Source organism: Ruditapes philippinarum, unplaced genomic scaffold, assembly GCF_026571515.1.
Source record: "Ruditapes philippinarum isolate M1 unplaced genomic scaffold, ASM2657151v2 ctg2489_1_1_1_1, whole genome shotgun sequence".
Lineage (NCBI taxonomy): Eukaryota > Metazoa > Mollusca > Bivalvia > Venerida > Veneridae > Ruditapes > Ruditapes philippinarum.
This window is the reverse complement of record NW_026867168.1, coordinates 160,067-180,787: the sequence shown is the minus strand read 5'-3', so window position 1 is coordinate 180,787 and position 20,721 is coordinate 160,067. Positions and strand designations below refer to the sequence as shown.

At 32.7% G+C, this 20,721-nt stretch overlaps 1 protein-coding gene across 1 annotated transcript; it reads right to left on the bottom strand.

Moving 5' to 3' along the window:
- Nucleotides 1-15,340: 15,340 nt before the first annotated feature.
- LOC132735128 (uncharacterized) lies at nt 15,341-18,114 on the bottom strand. The gene is made up of 3 exons (XM_060722032.1): nt 18,003-18,114; nt 17,065-17,330; nt 15,341-16,561 (listed from the first exon to the last, which is right to left on the bottom strand). Exons 2-3 carry the CDS (start codon nt 17,263-17,265, stop codon nt 16,244-16,246), a joined length of 519 nt encoding a protein of 172 aa, XP_060578015.1. The 5' UTR covers nt 17,266-17,330; nt 18,003-18,114; the 3' UTR covers nt 15,341-16,243.
- Nucleotides 18,115-20,721: the final 2,607 nt, after the last annotated feature.

Below are 20,721 nucleotides of genomic sequence, written 5' to 3'. Positions count from 1 at the left end.
AGTATTTCTGATTTATTATTGTCCCTTGAATTTCTGATTGAGTTCATTACGATTTGGGATTTGTAACCTTATTACAGCCATAACATCATCTCGATCTATGTAAATATTCTCAGATTGTGCGAAAGGTAAGTGATTGTTTGCTATTATTTACTTCATTGTTAACTTCGAAAACGGCATATTTATTTATGTATCTAAATGTGTAAAGCGATGTTAAAGGATCAATATTTCAGGATCCTGTTCAGTTGACAAAATATTTGACACACAATTTCTTTACAAAAAGTGTGGGTTAGATATATTGAACTTACAACTGATTAATACTTACCTTATTGTGTGGAAACTATTTGAGATGAAGTGAAGAAGAAAATTACAGTATTCAAATTTTAGCATAAATATCATTATTTGTGTGTTTTACATAACACAATCCTTTATAAAATGAGCCAAAGCAATATTTTTCCAATTGCGTTCTATAGTGTCTAGCAAAGCTCTGTAGGAGACTTGATGGTGTATTATCGACTCTATCCTACAAATTACATAATATTATATATGCACGTACTGACTATATTATGAACGTACAGAACATTAGCTTTTTCTAACTCTTTGCTGTCATTTTCATTTCCGTCATTTTCATTTTCGTTTTTTTTATTTTAGTCTATTATTTTCATTTCCGTCTTTTTTTATTGTCGTCTTCTTTATTTTTGTCTTTATTTCCATTTTTGTCTTCTATTTTCATATCATAATAAAACCATCGATTAGATAGTTTTCAATAAACACAATATCTGCAGTAATTGTTGGCTAAAAATTGTGCAAATTTACATCAAACTACGTCTTCAATATTTCCTTTGCACTTAGATTTTTTTTTGCATTTCAGTCAACACTCATAGAAGGTCTGAACTGTAAATCATGTGCACATTTGCTTCAACACTTGGAATACCGTAAAACACAATGAGTTTGCACAAAACACATATGTTCAGACAAATATTTAAAGGGAAACTTGAAATGTAATAGCTAATTGGAAAGCTGTTTAACCTTATTAGATTTCCTCTGGTTGACAACGCAATCTCATTAAGTGTATTTACGGTACGAAAACGTTGTACATCAACGTATGACAGAAAGTAGTAGTTCACATCTTACCAAGAAAAAGGCATTACACGGGAGAAATATTGTAAACGAGTTTAAACAATTACAAGAAGAAAGGGAATTAGAATAAATATGTGAATGTCAAATACGTTATATTCATGTCCAGTTGCAAAACTTGCACGAAGTAATAGAAAGAGCACCGAAACACGAGGCTATCTGATTTGTACGAGGGGGCGTAGCCCCCGAGTATAAATCAGATTGCCGAGTGTTTTGGTGTTCTTTCTCTTTTGTATCATAAAAACACGTTCCCTGTTGTCACAATTTTAAACCCCGGGAAAAGTTACCAATGAGCGAGCATCTGAATATGATATTTCTGCCGCCTTCCCTTTCTCTGCCGTCACAATATGTAAAACCCCAGCAAAAATGAGCCAATCAACGGGCATGATGTGGAGTGCGGGTAACTGAATCCTGCACTCCAGTTACCGCATTTAACTCTGACACTTTTTCAACAGAAAGGTCCCCAAACTATGATACAATGCTTAGATAAACACCAATCATTGGCGTTGTCCAAACAGGATTGCAGTATCTCTTATAAAATGTATCACATTTATATATACCAGTCATGTCAAGTAAAATAAAATGAAATTTGAAAAATTAATGCTAGTTCACAAATTTTAAAATGAGTACATCGCTAATTCAACTTAAAAGTATTAGATGTATTGACAATAAATTAGCCGCGTCACGACAAAACCAACATAGTGCGTTTGCGACTAGCATGGATCCAGACCAACCTGCCCATCCGCGCAGTCTGATCAGGATCCATGCTGTTCGCTATCAGTTTCTCTACTTGTAATAGGGTTGAGTTGGTAAGCGAACAGCATGGATCCTGATCAGACTGCGCGGATGCGCAGGCTGGTCTGAATCCATGCTGGTTGCAAACCCATTGTTGGTTTTGTCATGGCACTGCTCATTTATAAGCAATTTAGATTATTTCTACATTCGACACAAGATTGTACGGACTTTGATTCATATCAAGTTTTGATGCTTTTACAATAACATTATAGGATTATACTAAATAAGTTCATGTTAATGACAATTATTCTTGCAATTAACCTAAATTTGCGCATTTAGAACTTTGCAACAAATATACGTTGTTATTACCCTTCCAGATTTTTTCCGCCTTTTTGATTGGGTATTGATCACCCGAAAGAAATTGATATTCCCGAGCCAGACGGGTAATATACACACTAAATTTCCCCGTAAATGTAAATAACAGGCGCTATGGCAATGCGCGTACGGTTTGATTTAACGCGATGTAAATTCCGATTACAAGCACTTTTAACTGTCAAATGATAAATATTTACCAAAATAGAGTAATGATACATATTCTCATCAGTATTGAAGAAAAAATATGACCTTGAAATGTAAGCGGCAGCCATTTTTTAAAGTTGTGTATTTCATGGGAGGAAGATTCAGAGGGATATAATTTGGATTTGTTAGTCATACACCTTTTTAAAAGAAAGAAAACTTATTTGAGGATTGTAACAGACAAAAAATAAGTGTTGACAGAAGTGAAAACATTCAGAAAGGGAGCTAGGAAAATGGAAAACTTGGAAGCTTGCTAAGGAACGCTTGGTTGTTTTACTTATTCTACGAGTGATGGCTGTCAATGCTTTTCAATTTTTCATAAAGCATACGGCAGTTATTGTTCGTAGGATACTTTAATATGCCCAAATGTCATCAAGAGCCGTTTTGCATGGGGAAGGAATGTCTTTTTCAGACTGCAAAAACGAAACAAAAAAAATTAGAGACGAAATTTGGTGATTGGAATTTGAATGAATAGAAGTAAGATTTCTCTCTTTATTACTTTTGACATTTAAGTTATTTATCTAGTTCAGCTTTGCTATTTTTTTTAACAGCCTGACATTGTCAGAATTGTCAGTAAAAATAAAATTGAGGTACCACATGGGGAAAATCTTAAAAAAGTAGTTTCGTCATTGACAAAAAGTGAAATTATATTTTGATAATTTTTACTGTGAAATTATCAAATATAATTTTCACGGATAAATCAGTAATCCACTGAAAAGCATAAAATAAATCCACATATATCACTCCAAAACCAAAATAACATATATTATCAATCATGTATATTAAATTGTAGAAAAGTAACATTTTTATCTTAACAGAACTTGAATAATGTTAAGAGAATTATTCCATTTTTTCAAAACTTTGTAAAAAGATTTCTTATGTACATGTACATATTATTGTTTGGTATCTTATTCTATATTAGGCAAGATAAAACAACTGTATTGTTAACCTATATTAACACAAAGAAAGTGCTAAATATCAATATATATATGCACAGTAGCTTGTGAGATAGGATTGTCTTTTGGCATTTAAGAAAACAATAAAGACTGAAAAACAAAAACATAATTTTAAATTTTGAGATAATGGTAACTGATATTATTTTATGATTCAAGCTTTTTTAAGTTCTAAGAACAAAAGCATATTTAAAAAAAAAAAAACCAGAAAAACAGAACAGATCAGAACACGCATAATTCGCTCACATGTTTTGTAGTTTAAGTCTCTCCTTTGAGACAATATAATAGTCAAACAGCGTTCTTTGATGTATTTCTTGTCCTCGCTTATGCATGTTGGAGTCGAGGACCGCTTTCTCTAAACCTTACAAAGCTTTCATTTAACATGACACATTAACCCCCTTCAAACAAAATTTAATCACACCAATATTCGCACGCACACACATACATACATACATAGCACGACGGGAAAAGTACAATTACGCATGCATTATTTTAACCTAAAAAAAGATAGCAATAGCTGTATTAACAATTTTTAATAATTCAAATTTAGTTTTAGTATCATTAAATGGATAATATTTTTTTGTCCAATTTATTTTGTTATCTTTTTTTAATATACATGTGTCTATGAGTATTGTTATTTGTATTAAAATCAAAACCTTATTTTCTTTAAATATTATAGTTGGTCGTCAGAGAGCGTAATGACTATATGAGCAACTACTTATATTACCTAATAGAAAGCATGTAGACAGTATGTTTGACCGTAATTTGTTACATCTGTCACATGTGTAATAAATTCTATTTCAAGTGACAACATTAAATAACTTAAATGTCATAAAGGTCATAATTGAATATCTGCTATCATCATCGTCAATATCACAAGTTTGTATAAACATATTTCATTAAGCGTGAAAGTTGTTCCAATTCGGGTTGTAGAAAATCATTAAAAGTGCTTTAGTGATTCGTTCACTACAATTTATCAATTTTTTTTTGAAAAATTGTCAGAATCTTGACATGCACTGAGCTCGTGCACCTGGGGTTTAATGGTCTTAAACAGGAAATCACTCCTTTTCTCCGGGTGTTGGTCGATATTTCAAATAACTCGTGCATAAATTGGGGATATTAAATGAGATAAAATTCAATACTGAATTTAATGAACGAGTTGAATAAAAGTATATAATGTTGTTATCTATATATAATGCTGTGATCTATATATAATGATGTGATCTATATATAATGCTGTGATCTATATATAATGCTGTGATCTATATATAATGATGTGATCTTTATATAATGCTGTGATCTATATATAATGCTGTGATCTATATATAATGCTGTGATCTATACATGTATAAAATGCTGTGATCTATATATATTGCTGTGATCTTTATATAATGATGTGATCTATATATAATGTTGTGATCTATATACAATGATGTGTTCTATATATAATGCTGTGATCTATATATAATGATGTGATCTATATATAATGCTGTGATCTATATATAATGCTGTGATCTATATATAATGCTGTGATCTATATATAATGCTGTGATCTATATAAAATGCTGTGATCTATATATAATGCTGTGATCTATATATAATGCTGTGATCTATATATAATGCTGTGATCTATATGTAATGCTATATATAATGCTGTGATCTATATATAATGCTGTGATCTATATATAATGCTGTGATCTATATATAATGCTGTGATCTATTTATAATGCTGTGATCTATATAAAATGATGTGATTTTTATATAATGCTGTGATCTATATAAAATGATGTGATCTATATATAATGCTGTGATCTATATATAATGCTGTGATCTATTTATAATGCTGTGATCTATATAAAATGATGTGATCTATATATAATGTTGTGATCTATATAAAATGATGTGATCTATATATAATGATGTGATCTATATATAATGCTGTGATCTATATATAATGCTGTGATCTATATATAATGCTGTGATCTATATATAATGCTGTGATCTATATATAATGCTGTGATCTATATAAAATGCTGTGATCTATATAAAATGCTGTGATCTATTTATTATGCTGTGATCTATATATAATGCTGTGATCTATATGTAATGCTATATATAATGCTGTGATCTATATATAAAGCTGTGATCTATATAAAATGATGTGATCTATATATAATGTTGTGATCTATATAAAATGATGTGATCTATATATAATGATGTGATCTATATATAATGCTGTGATCTATATATAATGCTGTGATCTATATATAATGCTGTGATCTATATATAATGCTGTGATCTATATATAATGCTGTGATCTATATAAAATGCTGTGATCTATATAAAATGCTGTGATCTATTTATTATGCTGTGATCTATATATAATGCTGTGATCTATATGTAATGCTATATATAATGCTGTGATCTATATATAAAGCTGTGATCTATATATAATGCTGTGCTCTATATATAATGCTGTGATCTATTTATAATGCTGTGATCTATATAAAATGATGTGATTTTTATATAATGCTGTGATCCATATAAAATGATGTGATCTATATATAATGCTGTGATCTATATATAATGCTGTGATCTATTTAAAATGCTGTGATCTATATAAAATGATGTGATCTATATATAATGCTGTGATCTATATATAATGCTGTGATCTATATAAAATGATGTGATCTATATATAAGGCTGTGATCTATGTATAATGATGTGATCTATATATAATGCTGTGATCTATTTATAATGCTGTGATCTATATATATAATGATGTGATCTATATATAATGCTGTGATCTATATATAATGCGTGATCTATATAAAATGCTGTGATCTATATATAATGCTGTGATCTATATATAATGCTGTGATCTATTTATAATGCTGTGATCTTTATAAAATGATGTGATCTATATATAATGTTGTGATCTATATATAATGCTGTGATCTATATAAAATGCTGTGATCTATATATAATGATGTGATCTATATATAATGCTGTGACCTATTTATAATGCTGTGATCTATATATAATGATGTGATTTATATATAATGATGTGATCCATATGTAATGATGTGATCTGTATATAAAGCTGTGATCTATTTATTATGCTGTGATCTATATAAAATGCTGTGATCTATATATAATGCTGTGGTCTATATATAATGCTGTGATCTATTTATAATGCTATGATCTATATAAAATGATGTGATCTATTCATAATGCTGTGATCTATATATAATGCTGTGATCTATTGCTAAGAAAAGTTGTTGTTTTTCAACGAAGCTGTTGGTCATGGTTTCACAAATCAAAATAATCAAAAGTCAAAATTTGATTTTACCAATGTGATTATATCCTTCAAGTTTTACCATGATTACCATATGTAAAATTTTTATCAATGTCCAAAGTGGGATATGATAGTTAAAAAGATTCAATAGTATTACAAAACAATCTGCGGTTGAATACAGATATACACCTTAGAGACATACGATCCCATTCGTAATGTGTGTTACAAATGTGGTTTATTACAAATAGATTATATTACAGCATGCCTTGTAAAAATAAGCATCGCCGCACTCTTTACACAATTCGTGACAATAATATATATATTTGGTTTTCTGATTGTAATAGTAGTACATATTGCGCAAATCTACGCATCATTGACCATTTATATCCTGGCTTATGATTTACGTTTGCCGTGCTAGAGAACCTCACATTATAGTCAGTAAAGAACTATTCAATCCAAGGGAAATAACCATAGATAAGAAAGATTATAATCCAGGCAGAGTTTGTGTTCTTGAATAAATGATAATGGTCTTCAATAATAAAAGGTAAATTAGATAAATAACAGCGCGTGTTAAACACGCCTTCTTTGTATTGGTAGAATTAAACTTTTTGAGACATGAAAAATCCACCAGGCGTTAATACGATGCTTGAGAAATGACTTAGCTTATAAACAAAAGGTGATAGATTAAGATTCGTAAAGCATTATTTGAGACTTGCTACATGCATAACAGATGAATTTACATATTTGTTTATTTGTTTGTTTGTTTGTTTGTTTGTTTCAATTAACGCCTTTTCCCAACAGTATTTCAGTCATATAGGCGGATGAATTTGAATAAGCGGAGTTTTGTTGAGATTTTCTGGTCTAGACTTTTCTGGTTTTTTTTCTCGATATATTCTCATCGACATTACAAAACTTTAATGTTGAGACCAAAGACCAAAAATACGTGTTACAAAAATCATTTTAAGGAAAAAATGCACATAAGACTATCATTCAGAAAATATTAATGGCCGATACGAAGTAAAGATATATATATCTTATATACTATATACTGTTATATATATATTGTTAAAAACATAAATGAAGGAACTTACAATGAAATTAAACAATTTGCTTATATCGACTACCGCAGAATATGCGTGTCAAATAAAGTCATTGAAACATCACTCAGTTTATAATTGAATGTCTTCTTTTCTTGTGGTTTGTTTTGGATATTATCATAGCATTGAAGTATCGGCTCACAGGTACATACTGTGCTGCATTCATTGATTGTAGGTACATTTTACGGATCCTGTATGTTGTATTTAAATCTACATAAAAAATAGCTACATTTCGTTAATTAAATATGTTTCATATCGACTCCCGTTTTTATTTTGGTGACCAGACACCCACAATGAGTTTTATAAGCCATAAGTTCTACAACCTCATTGTGGCGAAATTGGAAGCACAATTTCTATTTGCATGAGAAACTTCGCCTTTGGGTCATCCGTACACCAATAGAAAATCAACAAGCATTTTTGAGTAGCAGTCCGAATTTAACGGTATATTTCCGCATTATATAACGGATGTTTTCATACAAATTCAATCATTTTATGAGATGATTACGTTTTTGTAAACGACTGAGCCAATGCACCGTGACACTAAAGAGGTAAAAGTTTGTTTGCACAAAAATATTCAGCCACATGTATGGTTACAATTGATTTTACCATTGTAACGTAGCGCATACATTAATTATATAAGTCTTCATTTGCATGCGAACTTTAGTGTTACCGTGGGGTTTTCTTTTTAATATCATAACTCATGAACAATTTTTAATGAGATTTACAATAATACTGCTAAAAATGTTAACGAAATTATAAAATGTTTGGTTTTTAAACCGACGGAAAAATATGTTTACATATTTTATCTGATGTAGCTTTAATGATGTAATTTCACGTAAGTGAAATGTTATTCATGTATATAATAATTCTTTCTAAAACAATTTCCAAACATCCAGGAATATGTTAAATATGTACTGCAAATGTTTAAACGCATTAAAATATATGCATTTATTTCTTTTTGAAAAATTTGCCTTATATTTTATCAACAATAAATTTTTAATTATCTCCCTTTATTTATATGAAATTTAAATTCGGTAATAGTTTAATGCTTTTTGAAACTAATTTACAATATTAATATATCTTCATTTGAGCATCACATTTATGACATAAACCAAAAAAAAATTGGGTTACAGGATCTTTAATACAGCTTGAAAAATTAAAAAAAAAACATTATATCCGTTGCTTCGCAGTCAGTCTTTACCATGTCGTCGTTGAAGTTCACTCCGTGTGTCTTTAGCCATGAAAACATATTGTGAAACAACATGCGGCAAAAATTTTATTTTGTGAATGGCAAAAAAGTGTTTATTTAGTAATAAATGTATTACAAGAACTACATGTTCCTTAATGAAATGTTTTCGTGAAGAACTGTTAGGGCATCTGTCAGAATGAACCGAGTGATAACCGGCGTTATCCATCACGATAGCACGATGTGGAAGAAGGTTTGGTAACAGCTTCTCCCGTTACCACTTCCCAAATGTCTCGCCGTTCATCTCATTGTGGTTGTCGCCTGAAGACGCAAATGCTTTGTACAGTAGCCTGGTTCATGGAACAGTTCCGTCTTTTGATCCAGCATCAACCACAATAAAGCGTTGACCTTTGTTGAGGGGGCGCTTTGCATATCTGAGATTCGGGCCTTGCCAATAACTCTTGCATGTGTAGGTGGTGTCTAACCGTGTATCACCAACAAGCCTATTTCTTCTTAGAGTCTTTTCCTCTCATAAAACGCCATTCTCTGTGCCACAACATCGGGCTTTTCTGTAAGTATCTTTCTTTTTGTCAGCCGTTCTCTGCCCATATCGCTTAGTGTTTTCCAAAGAAGTTCCCGACAGCCAGGTTACAGTATTTCGTTTAACAGTTCATCGTGTAGTTTCTGAATTGTTGGGTACTGGCGCATACATCGTAAAATTCTTGCACACTGATAAGTCAAAATTGTCCACTGGTTTATACTGACCGCGGCATGAAGGGCGTTTTGATGACATCAGTACCCCTCTTTCTCAAGCTTCTTTCCTGTATCTAAACAGTTCTCCTCTGATGCCACTTATTTCTTGCCGTCTTGTCGATGAAGGCATTTCCTTTTACTTTTACGTATAGGATAGATCATGGGTACCATTTATCAACTCGCTTCGCTCGTTGATAAATCTCACATCCAACTGGTAGGAGTGATCTATCTGACTTAGACCACAGGTAGTATTTTTGATGCGTAAACGATTTTTTCTTCGGCAATTGCATAGGGATATCCAGATATTTCTTATTCAATCTATTTGGCCTTATTGTTGGCCGAAATTGCACGAGAAAATGGCATAATTAATGTTCTTTCATACGTTACTGAATACACAAACTTATGAATGATTGATTTCACATTACTTTATAAATCAAGAAAATTGTGAAGAAATTAACATTTCTAAATGAGAAAACATTAAAATTTCGCAACTTGAGAAACGGGCAGGTAATTTTCATTAAACGTTTTCCTAAATGCTTAAACAACCCTAAGGGGCAGGATATTTATTGGATGTCCGGCTGAAGTTAAAATATTTTACTTGACGTATAGATTCGCTTATTTACTGTATGCTTTATATACATCATGCACTGGCTTTTTTACATCATTCATGAACTGCAAAAAGATAACAAATGTTATCATACCTTCAATAAAATGATATAGGTTTAAATTATTTTGTCCAAAATATTATTTTTTCCACCAGCTTAACACCGTATTAATGATAATAATAGTTACACCATACATGTATATTTTTGTCCAGGCGGAGACATTGACAGATGCCTAAAAGCGTAGTATTTCCTTAAGTCCATCTTAAGCCCGTCTCACACAAAACACGGTTGGACACTTGGTTCTAACACGGTATACTCGGTTATACACGGGTTGACTGGTACGAGTATTGGGCTCCAACCGTGCCTGGGGATTAGTTGGTACGAGTTAGACTCGAATATAGCAAGAGTATTTACGAATAAAGCACGGATATACTCGGTCAAGCAAGGTTTGAACACGATTTGCATTCGAATATGTACGAATGTTGTACGGTTCCAACTACGGTCTGATACGGTCTGGTACGATTAATCACGACTTTTACTCGATTCACTCGACTTTGACAGGGCTAACATAGGATCCCGCCGAATTTTTTCGAGTTATGCTCGGATTATCACACATTCGTGTATGTTTTGATATAAATTTACCCATTTTGATAGCTTGGCTTCATAAATTTTCGAATTCTCAACGAAAAATAAAAACAATAGCAGATGCAACGAACAACAATAAGGGAACTAGAAATAATGATTAGACTAATAGACATAGAGATTATTTTGGCCAGAAGACGTGAGGAGAGACAAAATCAAACCAACATAAGACAGAGAAGAAGGAGGCAAATTTGAACAAGAGAATGGCTCAACAGAAGGACCATGTTGGTCAATTTAAGACTCTGCTACAAGAACTAAACAGAGAGGACCCTATGCATTACAAGAACTTCCTCCGTGTTGATGCCGACTTGTTTGGGGAGTTGGTGAGACGCGTTGGGCCAAAGATATCTAAGAGGACATCCAATTGGAGGTTAACGATATTATTTTTTTTTTCCAGGGAAAAAATTGCAAAATATAAATAGCATGAATTATTAATACTTATCTCAATGATCGATAGTAGAAGTATGTATAAATATATATGTGAGAATTTTAAAATAAATGTCGCTGATAAATGTTTGTTTACTATTATTTATTTTTAGAGAGCAATTGGAGCTCATGCTTGCAATCACACTCAGACACATGGCCACTAGTGTAACATTCAGACAGTTGATGTACAGTTTCCATGTAGCAGACAATTCAATCTCCAAATTCATACCGACCGTCCTGGAGGCCATAGTCGACACATTAAAAGCCGAAGTTAAGCAACCACATGTTGAGCCAGGTAAATGGAAGGTTCAACATCAAGTGGAATTTCCCCCATGCTTGTGGTGGCATGGTTGGCAGATATATTCTTATCAAGGCTCCACCAAAATCTGGATTACTCTAACACAACTACAAGGGCTTTTTCTCCATGATCCTTCTGGCATTGGCAGATGCCGACTACAAGATCGTATGGGCATCAGTGGCGGAGTATGGTTCAGCATCCGATTTTCAAGTGTTCAACGACTCTGAATTGAGGCAGTTGGTGGAAGGTTGTGAACTAGGTTTCCCTAATCCAGGGCCGCTGCCAGGCCTGAACGAAAACCTGTCCTTCTTCTTCCTGTGAGAATGTATTTCCATTGATGACCTGGATGATGAAGCCCTACTCAAGGATGGATCTTGGTCACGATAAGCGCATATTTAATTACAGACTGTCCCGTGCAAGAAGAGTGGTGGAGAATGCATTCGGTATATTGGCCAACAGATTTCAATGTTTGCTTCATGCAACAGTTTATAAGAAAACAGAAAGTGTGATGTCCCTATTCCTTGCCTGCGTCATGTTGCACAACCTTTTGAGGATACGATACACTGGTGTAACAGTTAATGCCGACCAAGAGGACCAAACCAAGCCCTAGTATGGCTAGAGGAGGGTCTACTAGCAGGCGCAGGAGTACCTGTTGGCCGTAACGTAGAACATAACATTAGAAAGCAACAAAGAAACTACCTCAGGGATAACAGATGATATAATAGGGACCAAGACCAAGGGACTATGGGAACCATTAATGTTTGCAAAGGGATAATTTTAAAAGAAGTGCCTTAATAATAAAGTAAGTTATTTCAAAGAAAACTCTCAGAAATAAGTAGAAGCTGCGTACTAAAACTATTTCCTAAATATTTAATATTCAATGAAAAAAGCCGTGTAAGATCGTACGAGGCCGTGCGATACCGTGTATACCCGTACTATACCGTGTCTGCCGTGTATGATTCGTACTTGAACCGTATTGGTCGTATGGCGATCGTATGAAACCGTGTGTGCACTCGTGTAAATCGTACCGTGATCGTGTGATATTCGGGTTTTAATAGAGTGTTGGATGTAGGATTTTGGGACGGTCTCGAACGATTCCATACGATTTGTATACGATCTCGACACGGTTGGACTCACTCGTAGTGGAATTCAAAAACGGTTGTATGTACGGGTCTCATACGGTCTCACACGGCCTCTTACGGTCTTGTACGGTTGCTAATACGATCATACACGGACTCTGTAGCGTGACAGCAGGTAGTTCGGTTACGGATGTCTTATCCGTGTCAGTTTTTTAAAAGTTTTAAAAATCATACACGGCTTACACGTATACACTCGAATGGCCCGACTGTTACTCGGATAACGCTACGGTTGATTCGGTTGTATGTACGGTTTACACGGGTGGCCAACCGTGTAAGCCGATTGTTCTGTGTGAGATGGGCTTTACACAGGACATACGGCTTATACGGTTGGCCACCCGTGTAAACCGTACATACAACCGAACTAACCGTAGTGTTATCCGAGTTACACTCGGGCCATTCGAGTGTATCCGTGTAAGCCGTGTATGATTTTTAAAATTTAAAAAAAAACTGATACGGATGCCATGTCCGTGCATGACCGTATAAGCGACCGTACAAGACCGTGTGAGACCGTATATACAGCCGTATGTGAAGTCCACTCCACGAGTGAGCCCAGCCGTGCCAAGATCGTATATAAATCGTATGGAACCGTTCGAGACCGTCCCCAAGTCCTACATCCAATACCAGATTAACACCCGAATGTCACAAGATCACGGTACGATTCGAACAAGCGCACACACGGTTTCATACGATCGCCATAAGACTAATACGGTTCATGTACGAAACATACATGGCCGAAATGGTATAGTAAGGGTATACACGGTCTCACACTGCCTCGTACGGTCTTACACGGCCTTTACGTTAGCAAGAAAAGTACAAAAAACACAACTACCTGCTGTCACGCTACAGGCCCACCGACCACTCCAACTTGACCCTGATGAGCTAGAGGACCAACCGGTAATTCCCATGTCTTCTAGGGATTCAGACTCCAATGCCAGCTCGGTGGACCCCAAGCAACCACCGCACCCAAGAAAAAAGACACATTTTACATTGCTTTACCTTTTTAATCATTTATTGATGTTAATGATGTATAAATAGGTTTTCTTCGTTGAAAGTTCGAAAGTTTATGAAGAAAAATTATCAAAATGGGTTAATATATATTAAACATACACGAATGTGTGACAATTCGAGTATTACTCGAACAAAAGTCGGCGAAACCCTATGTTAACCATGTGAAAGCCGAGTAAATCGAGTAAAAAATTCTGGAAACAAAGTGATCCCTCGGTAGCATTAATCACAACAAAATAACATGAGAATTGCAGACTCGGTTTGATTGAGTCTGTACATGAGGGATAATGAATAAGTGCAACATCCCTTACGCCCCTAGCACCGGCTAGGTTGTGTTTAAAAGTTGTGTTTAATCGTACCACACCGTACTAGACCGTACTTGGAACCGTCCAACAGTCGTATGTATTCGTATGCAAATCGTGTTCAAACCTTGCTTGACCGGGTATATCCGTGCTCAATTCGTACATACTCATGCTATATTCGAGTATAATTCGTGCCAACTAATCCCCGGGCACGGTTGGAGCTCTATTCTCGTACCAGTCAACCCGTGTATAACCGAGTATACCGTATGGGAATCGTGTGCCCAACCGTGTTTTGTGTGAGACGGGCTTTAGAATTGCAACCGCAGCTGAGTTACCGTTCGGAAACTCCACCTCCACCCAAACCAGAGCAAGCCCCTCCTCCCAAACCAGTAAATGAATGTACATCCACAATGTCTGCTATTAAGAGTGAGCCGGGCATTTAGGATTTATATTGCCTGAAAATATTAGCACCATCGTCGTTAATAAAAGCGGTCATAAAATTTCTATTATATCATAGATTGATTAAAACATTTCATTTCATTCTTGATTGTTTTTATCTTATTTACAAACACACTATAAATATTCTTGTAAAATGATAAAATGACGAAATGAATGGGTCAAAAAACAAGTGCTTTCTGTTAGTGTTTTTTTTTAAAGTAGGGAATTATAACATGTACAAGTATTACATAGAATTTTTCCCGCTTAAAACGTGCACATAACGGGGTTTTCCTTTTAGTTGAACTGTTGAATATATATCAAACACTTTACTATGATGTGTTGGATATATCAAACACTTTTAAACTTCTCTGAGAAGAAAAATAGATGTGGTCTAAAGGATGTTTTTGTAAATATTCGGACGTACGTACAATCGCAAGTTTACTTCTTGAAAGCGTATGTTTCAACGGTTTTCTTTGCAACATTTTGCATTCGTATATGCTTGAGCTGCATATATGCAGTAATTAAAATACTACACAGATCATAGACACACAAAAAATCGGTTTGCGCGACTATAGGGTCAAATGCAAGAGTGACAGGTCGATGTTGTTTGATAATACCTTTTTGTTTCAAACTTCCTATATAAATAGAAATATTTTGTTAAGATTTTATGCTATAGATGAAGAAACCATTGTTTCATATTCAACACCCAGTATATAAAAATAAAATAATAAATAAATCTTTTATATTCTTGCATTAATTTTTTGTTATTCAGAGGACCAATAAAGTTGCCCATTCGCCCGAATATATGTACTCATATTACATTTTTATTTCTTTAATAACACTGTTAGTCGGCTTAAACACATGGGAATTTTCTTCTTGTTTTTGTCCAGTTCAATGTATATATATTTCAGCTTACTTATTAGATTAGAACTTCAAGTGAACGTTAATGTAGGTTCAATTTAAGGCGACACATTTCACTGCTATTTTGTCATCTGTTTATCACCTGATTATAATATGGTGCTAAATTCCACAATACCGTCACACGACTTTGTTTCTGAAATATCTACTAAGCTATTATAACTCCTCTTGCAAGACTCCTGTTTATAACCATATTCATAAATTAAGCGTTCCCCAAGAAGGAATTTTGTCTTCTTGCAAGACCATATTCATAAATTAAGCGTTCCCTTGTTCTCTTGCAAGACTCCTGTTTATAACCATATTCATTAATTAAGCGTTCTCCTAGAAGGATATTTGTTTTAATTTTCGATGGCATATTAAATGGGTCGGCAAATAAACGATTTTATAAAATGCCTTGGCCAACTGAATTCTTTTCCACCAATTGTTTTGATGTTGATTTCATTCCCAACATTTTTTACGATAAACATAGGCTATATTAGCAATCAATAAATAATATGCTATTACTTATTTGAATAATTTTTCGTCTAGCTTGAAACTTGTATAGTTTGAATTACAGCATGAATTATTCGTTCGCAAGAAGAAATATTCACATACAAAAGAAGAGTTTTTTTGTCGTAACATAACTGTTAAATACATACTTACATGTGTCATTCACATAATATGCAAAGTGTTATTTAAAATAAAAATGCAAGATAGACTTATTTTTGTTATTATTGAATTTTATTCTGAATTCAGGATTTATATCATTTCCTTGCTTCCTCGTCGTCTCGCGAGAGCTGTTAGATCCCGCGTTGTCATCATTGAGCATGTACGAGGACGAGCTAATTCGTCCTCATCGGAATCCGAATCTGTGCTGGTTAATGCCGTAACACTTGACGCGGAACGTACAGAATAATTGTCCATTTCTAATTCATTTCCTTCTGCAGATTGAAGACTTGTATTTGAATCAGTTACAGGAAGTTTTCTGTATTTCCTAACCTTGTTCAGAGTATTTATTGTGTCTTGTATATCACAAAATTGTCTTTTAAGTAAAATGTCATGTTGTTTCAGCAAAACCTAAAATGACAAAATAATGCTGTTATATAAACAATAAACTTAATGAGTCAAGCATCTAATTTTTAAAGATGTAAATAATCTATTTATAACCAAGATAAATAGATAAATTATTTTCTACCCCACTCCATTATAAGCAATGTAAAAAATGGCACGTGCGCGCTAGTCTTTTCATATAAATTATAATAAAACTTGGCATGAAAAAATCTTGAAATTGCGTCATGTACAAAATTGATGTCACAAACAGCATATGCATACGATATAAACTCCCTTCAGCCAACGGTAATATGCGATTCGTTGAAAATGTTGCGAGATCTTATTGCTTTGATTTATATAACCATAATTATTGCAAGTAACACAAAGAAACCAACTGCAATCGTTAATACTTCTGTCAATACTTATATTTGAGGTTGAATTGAAATTATGTTGACTTAATAGTTTACAAGAATTAAAAACTAACTAGAAACTAATATGAATTTATCCTTAAAATCTAAATAAATACTTACTAGTTCTTGCTTTATCCACATTATAGCTTGCAACATGTCCTGTAACTGGTTGTTTTCTTTTTCATCTTTTGCACGTGTAATGTTCGACTTCCTGTTTGAGACATGATACGTTGGTTCTTTTACAAATTGTTCATATCTCTTTGGTAATCTAATAACGCCAGGTTTATTTACATTCCGAACAGGGATAATTCCATCTTCCATTATGATAGTAAGTTACACTGAGACTTGCTTCTATAAAAACATTCACGCAACACCAACACCTGCAACTATAAAAACATTCGCGCTGAGCCAAAAAAGTACATTTAAAGAATACATATAAATAATTAATATCATCATTTGCTCACTCTACTGCTACCGACTAATGCTAAAAAATAAAAAAGAAACAAAAATTTATATATTTTGGAATTATATCATAATTGAATTTGTTTTCGTAGAACATATCCATTTGCATTGAAAAGTCTGTATCAACGCCAGCGAAAGGAAGAACCATATGATAGACATTGGTAATAATATTTGTTGACATTTACATGACCCTAATCATCGGTTACATAAATTATCACCACGCATACTATTATATATATCATTGACAAATCAACTCGACAATGACATTGAAATGCATGCCTAATTTTATTTTCACAATACTTATGGTAGAAAGCAATCAAACATCCATCATTTGAGATATTTCAAATTGTTTGACGCAGCTTAATGAAACGTTGTTTAAGATCTTTCAAGTTTTAACAAATGTGAAATTGTGCATTCATGCGTTTTATAAATGAGAAGTCGTTATCGATATCTTTATTGTATTAAGCAAAACATTTTAGGTTATGCAATGAATATAAAATATTTTGTTTAAGTTAATTTAAACATTTTAAGCAACAAATTTTAATGAATAAATAAATGAGGAGATTTTACAACGAAGTAAGCAACAATATACTTACCTTAATGTAAATCATGAAATATTATAAAATTATTCATTACTCCACTCATGAAACGTTTTCCGTTTTGTGACGCATAATTATGCACTTTCTAAACTTTAAAATTGAAATAAAATACTTGACTCATTGACGAAAACTGAAATATAATAAATATACTCTTATAGCTTCTTGTAATTTACTACATATCGCTATAATCATAATGACAAAATGTTGACATATGGACCATATACTGTCAATTATATCATTTTTACAGCTATATTATCACAGTAAGACAATAAGGAAACTGATAAAATTGATATCGAAATTTCATGCTCCATCAGCACATTTGCACATATCAAAAACCGCTCAAATATATTTAAATGTTTGATTTATTGTGATGAATCGTTAAATTATACCTGTAAAATATGACTATTACAAATAGATGTGTCACTGTAATAATGGTTGATATTGAGTCTAAGTGATAAGATATCATCGTTTGTGAGACAATTATAGCAGGTTAATATTTATTAAGTGTAACATTTATTGGCGACGCCGGTGAGCGGCGTCGTTTTTTATGGAATGCTTTTTATTTTTGCGTATGGAAGGAGCTGTTATTATTAGCAGTTAATTTCATGTTGTGTTAATTATATTTATTTTGATTCGTAAAAATCAAGTAAACAAATATGTTGTTATATTTGTATTTAATAACTTTATATAAAAAGCATGTGCATTGTGATATAATTTTCACGAAATTGCAGGCTCTGATTAACAGCTTGTCCCTTTGTTTTATTGACAATACTAAAACCCGGATTTCGAATATCGTTGTATTTGTATAAATGGATTCTTTAAGGTTTGTGGAATGAATAAACTGCATAATATAGGTGATATACACTCGAAAAAATAATTGACGTTTTTTTATTTTAATTGACACATTTTCCAAGATGGATCATTCACTAGCATTGCCGATCAAGGTTATAGTTTCTTTTGAAAAATCCGACACCTGTGCATAAAAATGAATAATAATATTTATCAACAATAAAACTTGGCAGTAGAAACGTAAGATTAACATCTGCCTATATAAGAACAAGATAGGACCACTTGTTTCTGGTTTGTTTTATTATTTTTATTGTTTATCTCCCTTGCAATAGAAACAAAATATTCACATGACGAAAACTTATTAAAGTATATGCGAAAACGTGTCACATTTTATGCCTTTTCTTCAGATAAATAAAGAAAACAGTATCTCGCCTTGCTTAAAAGAGCCCTAGTATTTTTAAGGAATAAAGGACATATTGAGACCAACAATATTTTAATTTGGTTCATTGGTTTCATTTCATTTGGTTCAAAAAATTAAGCGAAATAGCACTCAATCTCTTTCTTATTCTAATAATACTATTTATTGATAAATTTCTCAGTTCCAGCAGTGAGCAATTAAGTAAAAGCATAACTATTCTGTATTCTGTAATTTAAACAAATTTAAAACATTATTATCTTGCCCTCAAAGCAAACAAAACCTCAAGATATATATTTAGCGAATGGTAAGAGAAACATGTAATGACCTTATTGCATTTTTATCATTTTTTTTAAATGGGTTTAAATTCGTTAACTACTCTCTGCATTGTGCTGATACTGAGAAATAATCTAAATGACTAGTATATAATAATTATGCCATTTATTGCCAAATCAATTATTAAATACATGTATTACCTACAATTTAAACTTTGTAATAACATTCTTTTCTAAATTGTATATTATATTCGCCATACAACTGTGTATTGGTGATGAAAATTGTATATGTTTATGGCAAATAAAATACTGAATTGAAAAAAAAAGTTTTAATTACTAGGTATTATCACTATTTTTAAGGTATTTCAATGCAATGTTCTTACATACATGTATGTGATCAGGGACGTATGTTATAAAAATACTGTAAGAAAACTGGTACAGAGTAAACATTCATAATTTACCACGGGTCATGATAGATAAATATAACAATCGTTAAACACAACAGAATATCGTTATTAGGTTTGAGATTTAAATATAGTTTATCATCTATTCAGGCATTACATTGAATAAAGATCATGTCTAATAAATCATAAATTTGAATATAAATATAAATATCATTTACGTAACCGAGGGTAAAAGTTGACAAACAAATTAATACATTAAACAATCGCCAAATAAATATTAAGTGTATGATAAATCATTTTGTCATTGCATATTTTCTCGAATTTTAAAGCATATTTAATGAACATCACCAAACATTCAACGTTTTTAATAGATACACGTATGCATGGTTTGTATAAACGATATCAATCAAAGAAAAGGTATGGCAATATTATAATGTTACGTCATGATAAATAAAACTGGTATATAATACAAAATATAAATACCATGGAAAAGTTTTACACTGACAACGCTGTGACGGGCAATTTCTCAATCATTATGGACAGAACAGATTAAAGAAGCTTGCATACCAAATTTGGAGTCAATCAAACTTAAAGTGACCAAGTTCTGCTCTGGACAAGCCTATTAGGTATGAAAATTAACAAAGGGCAATAAATCATTAATCATGTGCAGAGTATATAAATAACACATGGGTTTGTGGGTGACAGTAAAAATATCATCCCGAGGAAAATACTGTTACCCGAGGCGTAGCCGAGGGTAACAGTATTTTTGCGAGGGATGATATTTTTACTGTTACTCACAAACCCATGTGTTATTTATTTTATTACCCCAAACA

Coding starts and splice junctions, on each gene's coding strand:
- LOC132735128 (XM_060722032.1), bottom strand. CDS start 17,265: ATGGAAGATGGAATTATCCCTGTTCGGAATGTAAATAAACCTGGCGTT. Junction 16,562..17,064: donor TGTGGATAAAGCAAGAACTA/GTAAGTATTTAT, acceptor TTGTCATTTTAG/GTTTTGCTGAAACAACATGA.